Source organism: Capra hircus, chromosome 10 (assembly GCF_001704415.2).
Source record: "Capra hircus breed San Clemente chromosome 10, ASM170441v1, whole genome shotgun sequence".
NCBI classification, from domain to species: Eukaryota; Metazoa; Chordata; class Mammalia; order Artiodactyla; family Bovidae; genus Capra; species Capra hircus.
Genome location: NC_030817.1, coordinates 43,448,611 through 43,466,235, shown reverse-complemented (window position 1 = coordinate 43,466,235; position 17,625 = coordinate 43,448,611). Strand labels below are relative to the sequence as shown.

Below are 17,625 nucleotides of genomic sequence, written 5' to 3'. Positions count from 1 at the left end.
GTAATTAAGCTAAATTATAACACAGTGTTTGCTGAAACTGTGTCCTAACTTGACATTTTACCTGTCAGTCAAAAGTGCAAAATTACTGTAACTAAACATTTCTGCAGCATCCAGATCCATTTAGATTTAGTAAGTTCTGTTTACTCTTGATAAAAACTGTGTTTTTTTTTTTTTATGAGGTATAGATCTCTAAAAATTCTATAACTTGCATCTATGTTTGTAAGGAATGTTTTCCTGTAATTGCCTTTTCTTCTGGCATCCTTGTCTGATTTTGGGCTCAGAGTAATGTTGGGTTCATAAGATAAATTTGGAAGAGTTTGAGAAGGATTGGTATTAATTCTTCTTTGAATGTTTGGTAAAATTTACTAGTGAAGCTATCTGGTCCTTATTCCTAATTAGTCTGTTCACAATTTCTATTTCATCATGATTCAGTTTTGGTAAGTTTATGTTTCTAGGAATTTAACTGTTTCTTCTAGGTTGTCCAGTTTTTTGGCATATAATTTTTATGTTAACCTCTTCAGTTCAGTTCAGTCGCTCAGTCGTGTCTGACTCTCTGCGACCCCATAAATCACAGCACGCCAGGCCTCCCTGTCCATCACCATCTCCCGGAGTTCACTCAAACTCACATCCGTGGAGTCGGCGATGCCATCCAGCCATCTCATCCTCTGTTGTCCCCTTTTCCTCCTGCCCCCAATCCTTCCCAGCATCAGGGTCTTTTCCAGTGAGTCAACTCTTCGCATGAGGTGGCCAGAGTACTGGAGTTTCAGCTTTAGCATCATTCCTTCCAAAGAACACCCAGGGCTGATCTCCTTCAGAATGGACTGGTTGGATCTCCTTGCAGTCCAAGGGACTCGCAAGAGTCTTCTCCAACACCACAGTTCAAAAGCATCAATTCTTCAGCGCTCAGCTTTCTTCACAGTCCAGCTCTTGCATCCATACATGACCGTTCAGGTATGACCTAAATCAAATCCCTTATGATTATACAGTGGAAGTGAGAAATAGTTTTAAGGGACTAGATCTGATAGATAGAGTGCCTGATGAACTATGGATTGAGGTTGGTGACATTGTACAGGAGACAGGGATCAAGACCATCCCAATTGAAAAGAAATGCCAAAAAGCACAATGGCTATCTGGGGAGGCCTTACAAATAGCTGTGAAAAGAAGAGAAGTGAAAAGCAAAGGAAAAGGGGAAAGCTATAAGCATCTGAATGCAGAGTTCCAAAGAATAGCAAGAAGAGATAAGAAGGCCTTCCTTAGTGATCAGTGCAAAGAAGTAGAGGAAAACAACAGAATGGGAAAGACTAGAGATCTCTTCAAGAAAATTAGAGATACCAAGGGAACATTTCATGCAAAGATGGGCTCGATAAAGGACAGAAATGGTATGGACCTAACAGAAGCAGAAGATATTAAGAAGAGGTGGCAAGAATACACGGAAGAACTGTACAAAAACAGATCTTCACAACCAAGATAATCATGATGGTATGATCACTCACCTAGAGCCAGACATCCTGGAATGTGAATTCAAATGGGCCTTAGAAAGCATCACTACGAACAAAGCTAGTGGAGGTGATGGCATTCCAGTTAACCTCTTATGTTCCTTTATATCTCTGGTATCATTTGTAATATCGCTTTCATTTTTAATGAGTCCTTTCTGTTTTTCTTCTTGAGTCTAGCTAAAGGCTTGTCAGTTTCTTTTTTAATTAGAATTACAATTACTTGACACTGTTGTGTCAGTGGAAGCTGTACAACAAAGAGAATTAGCCATATGCACACATACATCCCCTCCTTGAGCCTCTCTCCCACTCCCCCCATTCCATCCCTCCAGGTCATCACAGAGCACCGTGCTGAGCTCCCTGTGTACAGCAGCTTCCCACCAGCTATCTGTTTTATAGATGGTAATGTATATTTTTCAGTGCCACACTCCTAATTCGTCCCACGTTCTCTTCCCCCTCTGTGTTCATACATGTCTATATTTGTGCCTCTGCTCCTGCCCTGCAAATAGGTTCATCTGTACCAGTTTCCTAGATTCCTTATATATACGTTAATAAACAGCATTTGTTTTTTTGACTGACTTCACTCTGTATGACAGACTCTAGGTTGATTCACATTACTACAGATGACTCAATTTCATCCCTTTTTATGGCTAAGTAATATTTCACCATATATATATATGTAGCACATATTCTTTATCCACGTCTTGGCTGTTTCGTATAATGCTGTTTCATATAATGCTGCAATGAACAGTGGGGTACAAATGTCTATTTGAACTATGATTTTTCTCTAAGTGTATGCCCAGTAGTGGTATTGCTGAGTCATTATGGTAGTTCTATTTTCAGTTTTTTAAGGAACCTCCATACTATTCTCCATCATGGCTGTATCAGTTTACATTACCACCAATAGTGCAAGAGGGTTCCCTTTCCTTTACAATGTCTCCAGCATTTATTCTTGGTAGATTTCTTGATGATGGCCATTCTGACCAGTTGAGAGGATACTTCATTGTAGTTTTGATGCGCATTTCCCTAATAATTGGCTTTTCAGGTGACACAGTGGTAAAAAATCTGCCTGCCAATGCAGGAGATGCAGGTTCAGTCCCTGGGTGGAGAAGATCTCCTGAAGGAGAAAATGGCAACCCCAGACAGAGGAGCTTGGCAGTCTGTAGGGTCACAGAATCGGAGACAATGGAGCATGCATGCACAGTTGCTTTGCAGATTTTCCTCCATTCTGAGGGTTGTCTTTTTGTTTTGTTTATGGTTTCCTTCGCTTTACAAAAGCTTTTAAGTTCCAAATGTTTGGGCTTTCAATTTTATCTTTTCGAAGAACTAGCTCTAGTTTCATTATAGTTGTCTTTTCAATCTGTTTCATTTATATCTGTCTAATCTTTGTTACTTTCTTCTATCTGCCAACTTTGAGTATCATTAATTCTTTTCTGTTCTGGTCTCTTGAAGTATAAAGTTATGTTATTTGAGACATTTTTTGTTCTATCGCTGTGAACTTACGTTTTAGAACTGCTTTTGCTGTATACCATAAATTTTTGGTATGTCATATTTTCATTTTTGTCTCAAGATATTTTTTATTTCTATTTTGATTTCTTCTTTGACCCATTTGTTGTTGAGTAGTATGTTGTTTGATCTTTACACATTTTAAAATTTTCCAGTTTTCTTTGTGTGATTAATTTCTAGTTTTATATCATTGTGGCCAGAAAAGATGCTTGATATGATTTCAGTTTTGTTAGACTTATTAAGACATGTTTTGTGGCTTAACATTGTCTGTCCTATAAAATTTTCTGTGTACACTGTAGAAGAATGTGTATTTTTTGCTATTAGGAAGGAACTTTTGGCATATCTGTATTAAATCCTTGGGTCTATTTTGTCATTTAAGGCTTATGATTTCGTACTGATTTTCTACCTGAATGATCTATCCATTTATGTAAGTGGCTATTGTTTTGTACTGCTGTCTGTTTCTTCCTTTAAGTCTGTTACTGTTTGCTTTATGCATTTAGGTGCTCCCATGTTAGGTACAAAAATATTTACAAATGTTGTGTCTTCTTGTTGAATTGACCACTTTAACATTATGTACCATCCATCTTTGTTTCTTATTGCAGTTTTTTTTTTTTAACTCTCCTCTGTATGATATAGGTAAGCTTTTGTTTGGTGTCCATTTGCATGGAATATCCTTTTCCATTTCTTTACTTTCAGTCTGTGTGTCTTTACATTTAAAGTGAGTCTATTATAGACAGCATGTAGATAGGGGCTTACATTTTTATTCATATAGCTACTCTTTGTCTTTGAATTGTTGAATTTAGTCCATTTACATTTAAAATAATTAATTATTATAAGTATGTACTTACTGACATTTTGTTAACTGTTTTCTGGCTGTTTTTGTAATTCCTCTCTGTTCTTTTCTTTTTTTCCTCTTCCTCTCCTTTTAAAGTTTGATGACTTTCTTTAATGATATATTTATATTCCTTTCTCTTTATGTTTTGTATATTTACTGTAGCTTTTTGCTTTGTGGTTACCATGAGAGTTACAGATAATTTATATCTCTTAACAGTCTGTTTTATATTAATAACGACTTCTTTGATCCCATTCTAAATCCTAACATTTTCATATTACCCATCCTGTTTTGTTTTTCATGTCACATTTTACATCTTTTTACTGTGAGTTTCTCTTAACTAATAACTGTAATCGTGGCTGTTTTTACTACTTTTGTCTTTTAACCTTTATTCTGACTTCATAAGTGATTAATTTACTATTTTTACTGTATATTTACCTTTCCACTGAGATTTATTCTTTCATATGTTTTCTTATTACTAAGTACCACCTTTTCTTTTCAGCTTAGAAGAAGCTCCTTTAACATTTCTTGAAAGGCTGGTTTAGTGGTGATAGACCCCTTTATTTTTTGCTAGTTTGGAAAAGTCTCTCTTTCTTATTGCTTATAATATCCTCTCCTTGTCTTTAACTCTTGGCATTTCAGTTATGTATCTCTGTGAAGGTCTCTATTAGTTTCAGTTCAGTTGCTCAGTCGTGTCTGACTCTGTAACCCCATGAACCCAAGCACACCAGGCCTCCCTGTCCATCACCAACTCCTAGAGTCCACTCAAACCCATGTCCATTGTGTCGGTGATGTCATCCAACCATCTCATCCTCTGTCATCCCCTTCTCCTCCTGCCGCAATCTTTCCCAGCATCAGGGTCTTTTCAAATAAGTCAGCTCTTCGCATCAGGTGGCCAAAGTATTGGAGTTCAGCTTCAACATCAGTCCCTCCAATGAACACCCAGGACTGATCTCCTTTAGGGTGGGCTGGTTGGATCTCCTTGCAGTTCACCTTATTTGGTACTCTCTGAACCTCCTGTATCTGGATGTCTGTTTTCTTTCTGAGATTAGGGACATTTCAGTCATTATTTCTTCAAATATGATTTCTGCCCGTTTGTCTTGCTCTTTTTCTGGGAAACCTAAAATGTGTTAAGTCAATTTGATATTGTCCTGTAAGTTTCTTAAGGTAACTTAACTTTTTGAAAAATTCTTTTTGCTACTCTGATTGGGTGAATTCTACTGCTTTATCTTCAAGTTGACTGATCCTTTCTTCTGCTTCCTCTAGTCTGCTGTTGAACCCTGTTAGTGTATTTTTCAGTTCAGTCTTTTATTCTTCAGTTCTTTGACTTCTGGTTGATACAGTCCTAGATTTTCCATCTCTCGTTGAAGTTCTTGCTGTGTTCATTCTTCTCCACAGTTTGGTAAGCATCTTTATAATAATTACTTTGAAATCTTTCTCAGGTAAATTACTTACCTCCATTTCATTGTTTTTTCTTACTCTTTCATTTGGAACATATTTCTCTATTTTACTTGACTCTGTACTGGTTTCTATACAGTAGATGAAATAACCATCTCTTCCAATTGTGTTTTTTTATCTTCGTCATGTGGTGTGTGCAGAATCTTAGTTCCCTACCCAGGAAGCAAACCCATACCACTGGAAGCATGGCATCTTAATCACTGGACTGCCAGGGAAATCCCCCAGCTCTTCAGTGTTGAAGAGGTGGCCTTGTGTAGGGGATGAACCTTGTCAGTCAACTTTGCCCCAGCTTTTTGTTCTCTCTCAAACCTTTCTGCTTCTTCATGCAGTGTATTGTATTTTTACTAGCTCCCAGTAGTTGAGAATGTCCCAGTACCTTTTAGTGTCCCTAAGGGGAGTGTTTTAGCATCCAGATTCAGACTTATGGAACCCAGCTTCTCAGACAACAACTTTTGAGAGAAGATCTTAGGAAAGTGAATTCAACAGTGTACCATAATCAGGTGGGATTTATTCTGGAGATCTACAAATTAATCAGCATGATACATCACAAAAAATGAGTGATACGGACTTCCCTGGTGGCTCAGTGGTAAAGAATCCACCTGCCAATGCAAGAAACACAGGTTCAATCTGTGATCTGGGAAGATCCCACATGCTCTAGACCAACTAAACACATGCATCATGACTATTGAGTCTATACCCTCAAGCTCGGAACCATAACTGCTGAGCCCATGTGCCACAACTACTGAAGCCCGATGTTCCCTAGAGCCTGTGCTCTTCAACAAGAGAAGTCACCACAATGAGAAGCCCACAGACTACAACTAGAGAGTAGCCCCCACTCGCCACAACTAAAGAAGAGCCCATGCAACAGTGATGACCCAGCACAGCCAAAAATACGTAAAATTATTTTAAAAAGAAAGTGAATGATAAAAATTGTGTAATCAATTCAATAGATGCAGAAAAAGTATTTCGCATAATTCTATATCTGTTTATGATAAAGACTCAACAGAGCAGGTATGGAGAGAATATCCTTCAACATAATATAGACATATATGACAAACCTACAGCTAACATCATACCCAATGATGAAAAGTTGAAAGCTTTTCCTTTAAGTTAAGGAATAAAGCACTCTTCCTGCTTTTATTGCACATAGTGTTGGAAGCCCTCACTATAGCAGTTAGGCAAGAAAAAGTAATAAAAGGCATATAAGTTGGAAAAGAAGTAAAATTGTCACTCTTTGCTGATGACATGATACCATATGTAAAAAACCCTAAAGACTTCACCAAAAAACTGTTAGAGCTAGTGAGTTCAGCAAAGTTGCAGGATACAAAATCAGTATGCATAAATCTATTGTGTGAAATGCTGGACTGGATGAAGCACAAGCGGGAATAAAGATTGCCAGGAGAAATACCAGTAACCTCAGATATGCAGATGACACCACACTTATGGCAGAAAGCAAAGAGGAACTAACGATCCTCTTGATGAAAGTGAAATAGGAGACTGAAAAAGTTGGTTTAAAACTCAACACTCAGAAAACTAAGATCATGGCATCCAGTCCCATCACTTCATGACCAATAGATAGTGAAACAATGAAAACAGTGAAAGACTTTATTTTAGGGGGCTCCAAAATCACTGCAGATGGTGACTATAGCCATGAAATTAAAAGATGCTTGCTCCTTGGAAAAAAAGTTATGACCACCCTAAACAGTATATTAAAAAGCAGAGACATTACTTTGCCAACAAAGGTCTGTCTACTCAAAGCTATGGTTTTTCCAGTAGTCATGTATGGATGTGAGAGTTGGACTATAAAGAAAGCTGAGTACTGAAGAATTGATGCTTTTGAACTGTGGTGTTGGAGAAGACTCTTGAGAGTCCCTTGGACTTCAAGAAGGTCCAACCAGTCCATCCTAAAGGAGATCAGTCCTGGGTGTTCATTGGAAGGACTGATGTTGAAGCTGAAACTCCAATACTTTGGCCACCTGATGCGAAGAACCGACTCATTGGAAAAGACCCTGATGCTGGGAAAGATTGAAGGCGGGAGGAGAAGGGGATGACAGGATGAGATGGTTGGATGGCATCACTGACTCAATGGACAGGAGTTTGAGTAAACTCTGGGAGTTGGTGATGGACAGGTAAGCCTGGCATGCTGCAGTCCATGGGGTCACAAAGAATCGGACATGACTGAGCAGCTGAACTGATTGTGTGAAAATCTCATTTGCAATTGCATCAAAAAGAATAAATTACCTAGGAATAAATTCAGCCAAGGAAGTGAAAGATGTATGTACCGAAAACTATAATGTGTTGATGAAAGAAATTAAAGAACGTATACAGAAATGGAAAGATGTTTCATGCTAATTGATAGAAATCAATATTGCTAAAATGTCTGCACTAAAAGGAATCTGTAGATTCTGTGCAGTCCCTATTGAAGTTCCAATGGCTTCACAGAAATAAAAGAAGCAATTCTAAAATTTGTATAGAACCAGTGAAGATCCTAAGTAGCTGAAAGAGTCTTGAGAAAGAAGAATAAAGCTGAAGGCATTATGCTGCCTGACTTCAAACTTTTCACAAAGCTATAGTAATTTAAACATGATGGTGGCATAAAAATAGATACATAGATCAATGAAGCAGAATAGAGAGCCCAGATATAAACTCATGCACATATTATGTCAATTAATTTATGATGGAGTAGTCAAGACTATACAAAGGGGAAAGGGCGGTGTTTTTTAATTTTGGGTTAGGAAAACTAGACAGTTGCATGAAAGACTGAAACTTGACCACTGTCTTATACCCCACACAAAAATCAATTCAAAATGGGTCGAAGACTTAAACATAAGACTTGAAACCATAAAACTTGTAGAAGATTACATAGGTGGTAAGCTCCTTGACAGATTTTAGTGATGATTTTTTTAATCACACCAACAGCAAAACCTAAAAGTGCAAACAGGTAAGACTACCTCAAACTAAAAATCTTCTGCACAACAAAAGAAAACATCAACAAAATGAAAAGGCAGCCTACTCACTAGAAGAACATATTTACAAATCATAAATCTGATAAGTGAGTAATATCCATAATACATAAAGGGAAGCAAAAACAAAAGACAAAAATCAAACAAAACCAAGAAACCCAACTGAAAAATGGACAGAAAATCTGAATAGATACTTTTCCAAAGAAGGCATGCAAATAGCCAGTATGTTCGTGAAAAGATGCTCAGCATTATTAATCATTAGGGGAATGCATATCAAAACCACAATGAACTATCACTTCACACCTGTTCAGTTCAGTTCAGTTGCTCAGTCATGTCTGACTCTTCGCAACCACATGAATCGCAGCACGCTAGGCCTCCGTGTCCATCACCAACTCCCGGAGTTTACTCAAACTCATCACCGGAGTCGGTGATGCCATCCAGCCATCTCATCCTCTGTCGTCCCCTTCTCCTCTTGCCCCCAATCCCTCCCAGCATCAGAGTCTTTTCCAGTGAGTCAGCTCTTCACATCAGGTGGCCAAAGTATTGGAGTTTCAGCTTTAGCATCATTCCTTCCAAAGAAATCCCGGGGCTGATCTCCTTCAGAATGGACTGGTTGGATCTCCTTGCAGTCCAAGGGACTCTCAAGAGTCTTCTCCAACACCACAGTTCAAAAACATCAATTCTTCGGCACTCAGCTTTCTTCACAGTCCAACTCTCACATCCACACATGACCACTGGAAAATCCATAGCCTTGACTCGACAGATCTGTGTTGGCAAAGTAATATCTCTGCTTTTGAATATGCTGTCTAGGTTGGTCATAACTTTCCTCCCAAGGGGTAAGCATCTTTAAATTTCATGGCTGCAGTCACCATCTGCACTTTTTTTGGAGCCCCCAAAAATAAAGTCTAATCTAACACTGTTTCCACATCTATTTGCCATGAAGTGATGGGACCGGATGCCATGATCTTCGTTTTCTGAATGTTGAGCTTTAAGCCAACTTTTTCGCTCTCCTCTTTGACTTTCATCAAGAGGCTTTTGAGTTCCTCTTCACTTTCTGCCATAAAGGTGTTGTCTTCTGCATATTTGAGGTTATTGATATTTCTCCTGGCTATCTTGATTCCAACTTGTGCTTCCTCCAGCCCAGCGTTTCTCATGATGTACTCTGCATATAAGTTAAATAAGCAGGGTGACAGTATACAGTCTTGATGTACTCCTTCTCCAGTTTGAAACCAGTCTGTTGTTCCATGTCCAGTTCTAACTGTTGCTTCCTGACCTGCATATAGGTTTCTCAAGAGGCAGGTCAGGTGGTCTGGTATTCCCATCTCTTTCAGAATTTTCCACAGTTGATTGTGATCCACACAGTCAAAGGCTTTGGTATAGTCAGTAAAGCAGAAATAGCTGTTTTTCTGGAACTCTCTTGCTTATTCGATGATCCAGTGGATGTTGGCAATTTGATCTCTGGTTCGTCTGCCTTTTCTAAACCCAGCTTGAACATCAGGAAGTTCACAGTTCATGTATTGCTGAAGCCTGGCTTGGAGAATTTTAAGCATTACTTTACTAGCATGTGAGATGAGTGCAGTTGTGTGGTAGTTTGAGCATTCTTTGGAATTGGAATGAAAACTGACCTTTTCCAGTCCTATCGCCACTGCTGAGTTTTCCAAATTTGCTGGCATATTGAGTGTAGCACTTTCACAGCATCATCTTTCAGGATTTGAAATAGCTACAGTAGCTATTATTAAAAAGATTTAAAAAAGAAGATAAATAACGTTTTGTTGAGGATGTGGAGAAACGGAAACGCTTGTGCACAGTTGTTGCAGCTACTATGAAAAATATGGAGATTCCTCAAAAAATTAAATAATTGAGCTACCATATCCAGTAATTTTACCTGTGGGTATTTAGCTGAAGAAAAAGAAAAAAAAGATACCTGCACTCTCATGTTCATTGCAGCATTGTTTAAACAGTCAAAATAACGGAAACACTCTTAAGTGTCCGTCAGAAAATGAACGGATTAAGAAATCATGTGTATGTGTGTATAGAGCAATTTTACCTTGTTGTAAAAGAGATGAAATCTTACCATTTGCAGCATGGATGAACCCTGAGAGCACTGTGCTAAGTGAAATAAGTCAGAGAAAGACAAATACTGTGTGATGTCTCTTATGATATGGATTATATGTGGAATTAAAAAAAAAAAAGCTCATGGGTACAGAGACCAGATTGGTAGTTGCCAGAGGCAGATGTGGGTGGTGGGCAAAATGGGTGAAATTGATTAAAAAGAAAAAGTGTTCTTTGTATAAGAAAACTCACTGTAGTGTTTTCTTGAATGTTTAGACCACTTTCTTCTGCAGTCTTTTCATCTTAGTAAATGGCACAACAGCTTCCCACTTTCTGAGACAAGAAAGTTTAATTTTTAACTTTTCTGTTAAAACAATTCCTTTGGTAAATCTTTCATCTATTTTCTAATTGTATCATCCTGGTCCAATCTACTCTCACCCTTCTTTTGTATTGTATTGTTTTAGTAGCATCCTGTTTGGTTTCCTCATTCTCATTCTTTTCTCTTGTTTTGCAGATAGACAGTGTGTCATACTGTATTTACCCAGACCACAATCCAGAGTCCTTATGATGTCTTGTAAGGCTTAACATTGTCCACACCTTTACTATTCATCATCTACTCTCTTACCTTACCTGTTACCACTGTTCCCTTTGCTCTCTATTTTATAGCTGTGTTGGCCTTATTGTTCTTACAACATACCAAAAATGCTTCTCTCTGTTTTGTACTTACTATTTCCTTTGTTTGGAGCATTATTCCCCTAGATTCCTACCTGGGTTGGCAAGTTCTTATTTCTCTGGCTTCAGACGAAATGTCTCCTTCTTAATTAGCTTTTACTGTTCACCCTTTTTAAATAGCAGTCCCCTTTGACATCATTTTGTATGTGTTTCTCTGCCATTTTTTCCTGTAGTATTTATCACCTGATCCATAATGCATTAAAGCTATTTGTTTGTTTATTGCTGTACTCCAGGAAGTAAATTATGAAAGCAAGAATATTTTTTCAGTTTTGTTCACTGCTGTCTTCACAGCCTATGGTATAGTAAGTGCTTCACAATTTTTTGTTAATGTCTGAATCAATAGAAAGCTTGATAAATTAAATGTTCATCCATATCTTGGAACACTATCTAGCCTTTACAGAGGATGAGCTAGTACCTTTCTAGCTATATAATGTAAACAGCAAATTGCAGGATGGTATGCATAGTGTGATCTTAATTGTGCCAAATTCTGTTTATAAGTGGCAAATTCATACATATCTATATGTCCTGTGTGGTCAGGAATCTTACTGGAAACTGTTAATGTGGGATGTATCTGCAGAGATGAGGAGCAAAGGAAGGACAGTTTCATTCATATTGTTTTATGATATTTGATGTTTTTTTGATCATAGGAATATATTTTCTCTATAATAATAATTAAAAATTATTTAGTTGCTTCCCCTCTTAGAAAACTATAGAGGAAGAAACTGATGTTAATCAGCTATGGTTAAACTCCAGCAGTAAACCAACTGTTCATTCCCTTGCATAATTTCATTGGATTTTTTAATCTTAGATATAAAGGCTTAAACACAGCCTTTACCTTCTTTTTATATTTGTTTTATCTCAAAGATTTGTTCTGCATAGTATTATCTATTTGATTTTATGCTTGTGCTGTGTGCTTAATCACTAAGTCATGTCTGATTCTTTGTGACCCCATGGACTTACAACCCTCCAGATTCCATTATCCATGGGATTTCCCAGGCAAGAATACCAGTGTGGGTTGCCATTCCCTTCTCCAAAGGATCTTCCTGACTTAGGGATCAAACCTATGTCTCCCTTATCTCCTGCAATGGCAGGCAGAATCTTTACCACTGAACCACCTGGGAAGCTCGATTTTATGCTTCTTCACCCTGAACGTAGTCTGCAGGACAGTTGTTTTACATTTTTTACTTTTATTTTTGTTAGGAGTTCAGTATGCATTGAGTATGTAAACAAATTCTGTTTTACAAACAGACTTTTTTTTTAACTAAGCCTTTTTTTCTCAGGTGTGAAAATTTTGGCAGGCTTTGTTACTGTTCTAGGTCAATGATTATAAACCCAGTTGGCTAGAATACTTCTTTTTTAAAACAAAAACTTTGTTATACCTTTTTTTATTATGTGGAAAAGAAATTCGGTAAATACTTACTATACAAATCGTTTTGAAAAATACTATAATGGCCTAATTATATTGAAGATAGGGAAATGAAAAATATTTATAGTAGAAACATATTTCAATAGAGCAGATGTTAATGTTAGAATAAGTTAATAGCAAATCAGATTTATATGTGATAAGAGAAAGTAGGAAGTAATTGTAAACTAAAATAGGAATAACATGCTATGAAAAGTTATAGACTGTTAATATATAAGAAAATAAGTTACATTCTTACAAGTTGTGCCTTGTTTTTAAGTGCAATGTCAAAATATATTCCTTGTTATGAGGTAGAACTGAATGGTGAAAAAAATCACAGAAAATATCTTCCATCCATCCATCATGTGTAAGGCATTAATTAATATTTAGTCTTTATACTTAAAAAAGATTTTGGAGACCATACCCTTTATGAAATAATAGAAATCAATGATAGATTGAATGAAGAAGTACTAGAAGCTGCTGTAAAGAGGTTATATAGTTGTAAACTTTTCTTAAAATTTATTCTTAATTGGAGGATAATTGCTTGACAACGTTGTTGATTTCTGTTCTACAGTTGTGTGAATCAGCTACAAATATACGTATATTCTCTCCCTCTAAAGCCTCCCTCCAACCTTCCCCCTCAAATAGTAAATTTCTGAAGATAGAATTGGAATAAGATTAAAAAAACAACAGGTGAAAAAAGCTAATGATTTGGTATTGATTTTCATCACAGAGGTTTTTTTTATTATATGATACCAAAATATTTAAAAATATGCAAAAGCAATAGGATATTATTAAGATATTAATATAACAATAGTATTAAATATACTAATATTGTTTTTAATGGATTTTAAATTCTCGGTGAAATTTCTTTATTTGTGTCTCCATTAATTTTAGGGTATTTGATTTAGAGTCTGTAAGAGTCTGTAAACAATTAAAAGTGTTGAAAAGTTGTTAGTCACTCAGACATATCTGATTGTTTGCAACCCCATGGACCTTAGCCCACCAGTCTCCTCTGTCCATGGAATTCTCCAGGCAAGAATACTGGAGTGGGTAGCCATTCTTGTCTCCAGACTCAGGGATCAAACCTGGATCTCCTGCATTGCAGGCAGATTCTTTACCATCTGAGCCATCAGGAGAGTGCCACAAATACTGGTACACATGGTGCATTAAACTACAGTCCTGCATGTTGTGCTGCTGTTAGAGATGTGATTTTCCTCTAATGGTGAATGGTATCTCTTAAAATTCTAAAGAAAACTAAATATAATCTTGTCTGACTTATGCAGTAGTTGTATTTTTAGAAAGTCTGTGACAATACTTTGTGTTTATATGTAAAGCAGAATTGTTGGATTTTCATTTGTTAGAGTCTAACAGGATAACAAAAAGTTGTGTGAGATATAAGTGAGATTATCCAGCATACTGCATGATTTCTGGTGTCTTTTGACCCTGTCCACTAAATGTAGTTGTGGCCCCTAATTATTAAAATGATTCCTCTAAAAAAACCTTTCCTAAACACTAAAAATCATTGCTCTAAGCTGTTTTCCCCCAAATTTACTTGATGATGGATTCTTTCTTATACCTCCACCCCCTTGTAACCCTTGATCTTCTGCAGAATGTTCTTTTGGGAATACTACTCTAGATAGGTCTGTTTATCTATTTCCTATATAGTTAAGTCCTAGCCTTCTAGATTTTGCATCTTTTTAATTTTGTTTTAAATCTGTTCAGGAATAAATATGTGTAAATCCTAAGGACGTGCGTTTAGAACTGTTTGTATAATCAGAATGTGTGAAACATATTTATTAATTTTGATGCTGTTTTAGGTTGGATCCTTGGAACAAGCTATGCTTGATGCTCTTGTAATGGATAGAGTTGCATTTGTAAAACTTCTTATTGAAAATGGAGTAAGCATGCATAAATTCCTTACCATTCCTAGACTGGAAGAACTTTACAACACTGTAAGTTTATGTTAAATTTATTTGTGGACTAAGTTTTATCGTCTTTGGAAAGTGTCATTTTACTTGAATATATTCATTCCTATTGATAAAACCTTTAGTATTTTACTAGATTACATGAAAAAATTATACCCAGTCTTTGTATAGATTGTTTATGACAGTCTGAGACCCTTTCCCTGTTTCTGGAGACCTCCTCTGTTACCATAGCTACATAGGAAAGAGATGTAGTGTTAACCCTTTCTTTCACCTCACCCCCCTTTTAAAACTTGTAAGATCAGCTTCTTAATCATAGAGCCGTTGTATTTCTTCTATTTCTTGGTGGTCATTTGTTAACCAAATTTGTTTTCCTTTGACTAATGGAGAAATTACACATTGCTTTTTTCATGTCTCCTTTTTGTTGTTTCTATTTATGATTTTGACCTTGTGGTATATACTGTTAGCTTACATACTGTTTTTCATTTTTTTCTTTTAAAGAGCTCCTGAAAACTAATTATTCCCTTTACAAAGCTTTTCTCATTGTGTTTCAAATTTAATGTCACTAACATTCACAGGTAAATAACTACTACTGTTACAATTTTTCGTTACCAGTAGTACTTGAGGAGTACTATGACCAAATCCTAGCTATCTAACTTTGACTTCTCTGCTAAGCTGTTTCCCTTTATTCATCAGTTTCTGCCTCTTTATCTCTACCTTTGCATTCTTAATGTCTTTGTACTGTTCAATCATTTCTAGCCTTACTACTTCAATAATCTAATCTCCTTGTCTTCAAATCTTTAACCCAAATAGTCTTATAGTCACATATTTTATCATAGCTTTCCCAGTTTAAAAATTTTTGATAGCTCCTTGATATGTATAGAATAATACTCAGGCCTTTAGACTAATTTTCAAAGCTCTCCGGCTTTTGAAATTTTGCCTCAGCTATTTCTGTCACTCAGCCTTTCAATTCCTAACTCCCATCTTCCTATAGAGTGGCTGTTTCAGCTACATCATCTATCTACTATTTCCCTTAAATATAAGCTTTTTTAGAAAGTGTTTGGTATTTACACAGTGCTGGTCTGCATTTTTCTTCCAAACTGCTTACCCAGTTACTGGATTTTATTCTTTGTTTAAACTTATTTCAGATGCCAAGGCATTGGTACAGTAAATCCCAATGTCATAGTTTGTTAAGTAAAATTTTATCTTCTACTGTGGACCTTAAGTTTCCTTTGAGTAGGGATTATATCTGTTTCCCCCCCATTTTTTTCCTTTAATAGTGTCTAACAGTCAAATTGAACTTTGTTGGCATTCTACTGTCCTTAGAGAACAGATGTAATATTAAATGGATTATTCATTGTGCTGAAGTAAGGTTTTTTCCTGAAATGTAAAGCAAGTATAAAACAGTAAAAATAAAAATTGATCCAATTAGCAAGGCAAGTAATGTTTTAATAATATAACTCAGAATTATTAAGATAATAGTTACCTTTCCACATCAATTATTGATAAAATTATTTAAAGTTTAAGGGATTATATATACCATGATAAAGCAGTGGTTCTCAAACTTTTTGGCATCAGGGTCCTATTATATAAAAATGGAAAAGTAGTTTGAATTGATTACTAATAACCTCATAAAAAATTAACTATAACACAGAAAATTTTCATTTGAAAAATTTGGTAGGAGAAACTTTTTATTTGATATTTCTTTTAAACACCAGATTTAAAATATTGACAGTAAGTCTCTTGATTTATGCTGTATTGAATTAATTGCAGTAAATTTTATATAGATGAGGGCACTTCTAAAAAGTTTAGAAGAATATATTTTTGGCTCTTTTATCTCAGTCTTGATGAGAGAGATAATAGTGGGTATTTTTTCAAAATATAGGATACCCTCAAAATAAGATTATGTAAAAATGAAACTTGTTTAGTCTACTGTAACATTTCATTTAATAGAATTAAGATAATAGGGAAAAGACAGCATATATAAATGTTAAAGGTTTCTTACCCAAAATATTTAATATATTGCTGAAACTTGGTGATTAATAACAGAGAGATGGACATTTTAACAAGAGGAAAGAGAATGTGTACTTCTACTATCAGTGAAATATAAAGTAAATTTAACATATAATTTTGAAGCTTCCAGTGTTTACATGACTGTTAGAAAACAAAAGCTTTTGTGTTTTTGCAAAAATAAATGTAAGAACATGAGAAATTATATATCCTGTTTAAGGTAAATGACAGTGTGAAATGGGTATATCTTTTTCTTTGTTCCATTTTATGAACAGAATTTCTATAACTCAGAAACAGTGTAATTTGTGTAAGAACAAAAGTCCTATAAGTAACAAAAAAAAACTTATTTTAGAAGAAAAATAATAGTTTGCTCTGATTTTTTTCTGTTTAAAGAAACAAGGCCCAACTAATCCAATGCTATTTCATCTTGTACGAGATGTCAAGCAGGTAAGAGATTATTTTTGTTTCTGAAAAGTGTTGTTTTAAAATCATTTATGCTTCATTTATTTCTAAAAACATTTCTGTACATCTTAAAATCAGCAATAAGATCACTTTTTTTAAGATCAAAATAAAATGAGATAAATTTGTGATAATACAGGTGTAGAGAACATAATATATTAGAAATCAAGAAAAATAAAGTTTATGAAATTAAGACCTGAGCTTCTGGTCATCCAGGATAGAGTATGATGAACTTCATGATGCTCATTTGTCCATAAAAGATGATCATTGATAGGATATATCTTCTTTCTCTGTGTTCAGAAGAAATTTGTTCCCTGGACGTTTAAAGGATGTTGAATAAAGACATTGAGAGAAACACTGATTGGTGATCTTCAATGGCAGATTTGCCAATAAAAAGGCTGAAAATGCTCTCTATCTTTCTCCCTATGTCTTTCATCCTCCGTGCCCTCAATCCACCCCACCCCCGCCTATTGCCACCAGCTCTCCTCGTTTTTCCCTCTCCCCCATTTATATTCAGTATTGGTAGTAATTGCATATGTAACGCTGTCATATGATCTAAAGCCATTCTGTGGTGACTAAATTTGATACACTGATATTTCTCTTCTCTTCTACTGGATTCTCTGTGAGTTAATAGTTTTAAACATTTATTTTTAAAATTTATAACAATGTAAACTATTGATGTCCAACAGTTTTATTTTACTTGATGAAAAAGTACTTGTATTTACTTAATTGAATTATTTTTAAAGCTTCTGCATGAAAACGCTTACTTTCCAAAATTCTTTACTTGCTAATA

The 17,625-nt window shown here is 35.7% G+C and overlaps 1 protein-coding gene across 1 annotated transcript in view; it reads left to right on the top strand.

Annotated features, from left to right (window-relative positions):
• Positions 1–17,625, top strand: part of TRPM7 (transient receptor potential cation channel subfamily M member 7) — a 108,658-nt gene that overhangs the window by 34,422 nt on the left and 56,611 nt on the right. Inside the window, exons 12-13 of the mRNA XM_005685780.3 lie at positions 14,259–14,393; positions 16,767–16,820. Of these exons, the coding sequence (XP_005685837.1) occupies positions 14,259–14,393; positions 16,767–16,820 (189 nt within the window). The remainder of the gene's footprint in view (positions 1–14,258; positions 14,394–16,766; positions 16,821–17,625) is intronic.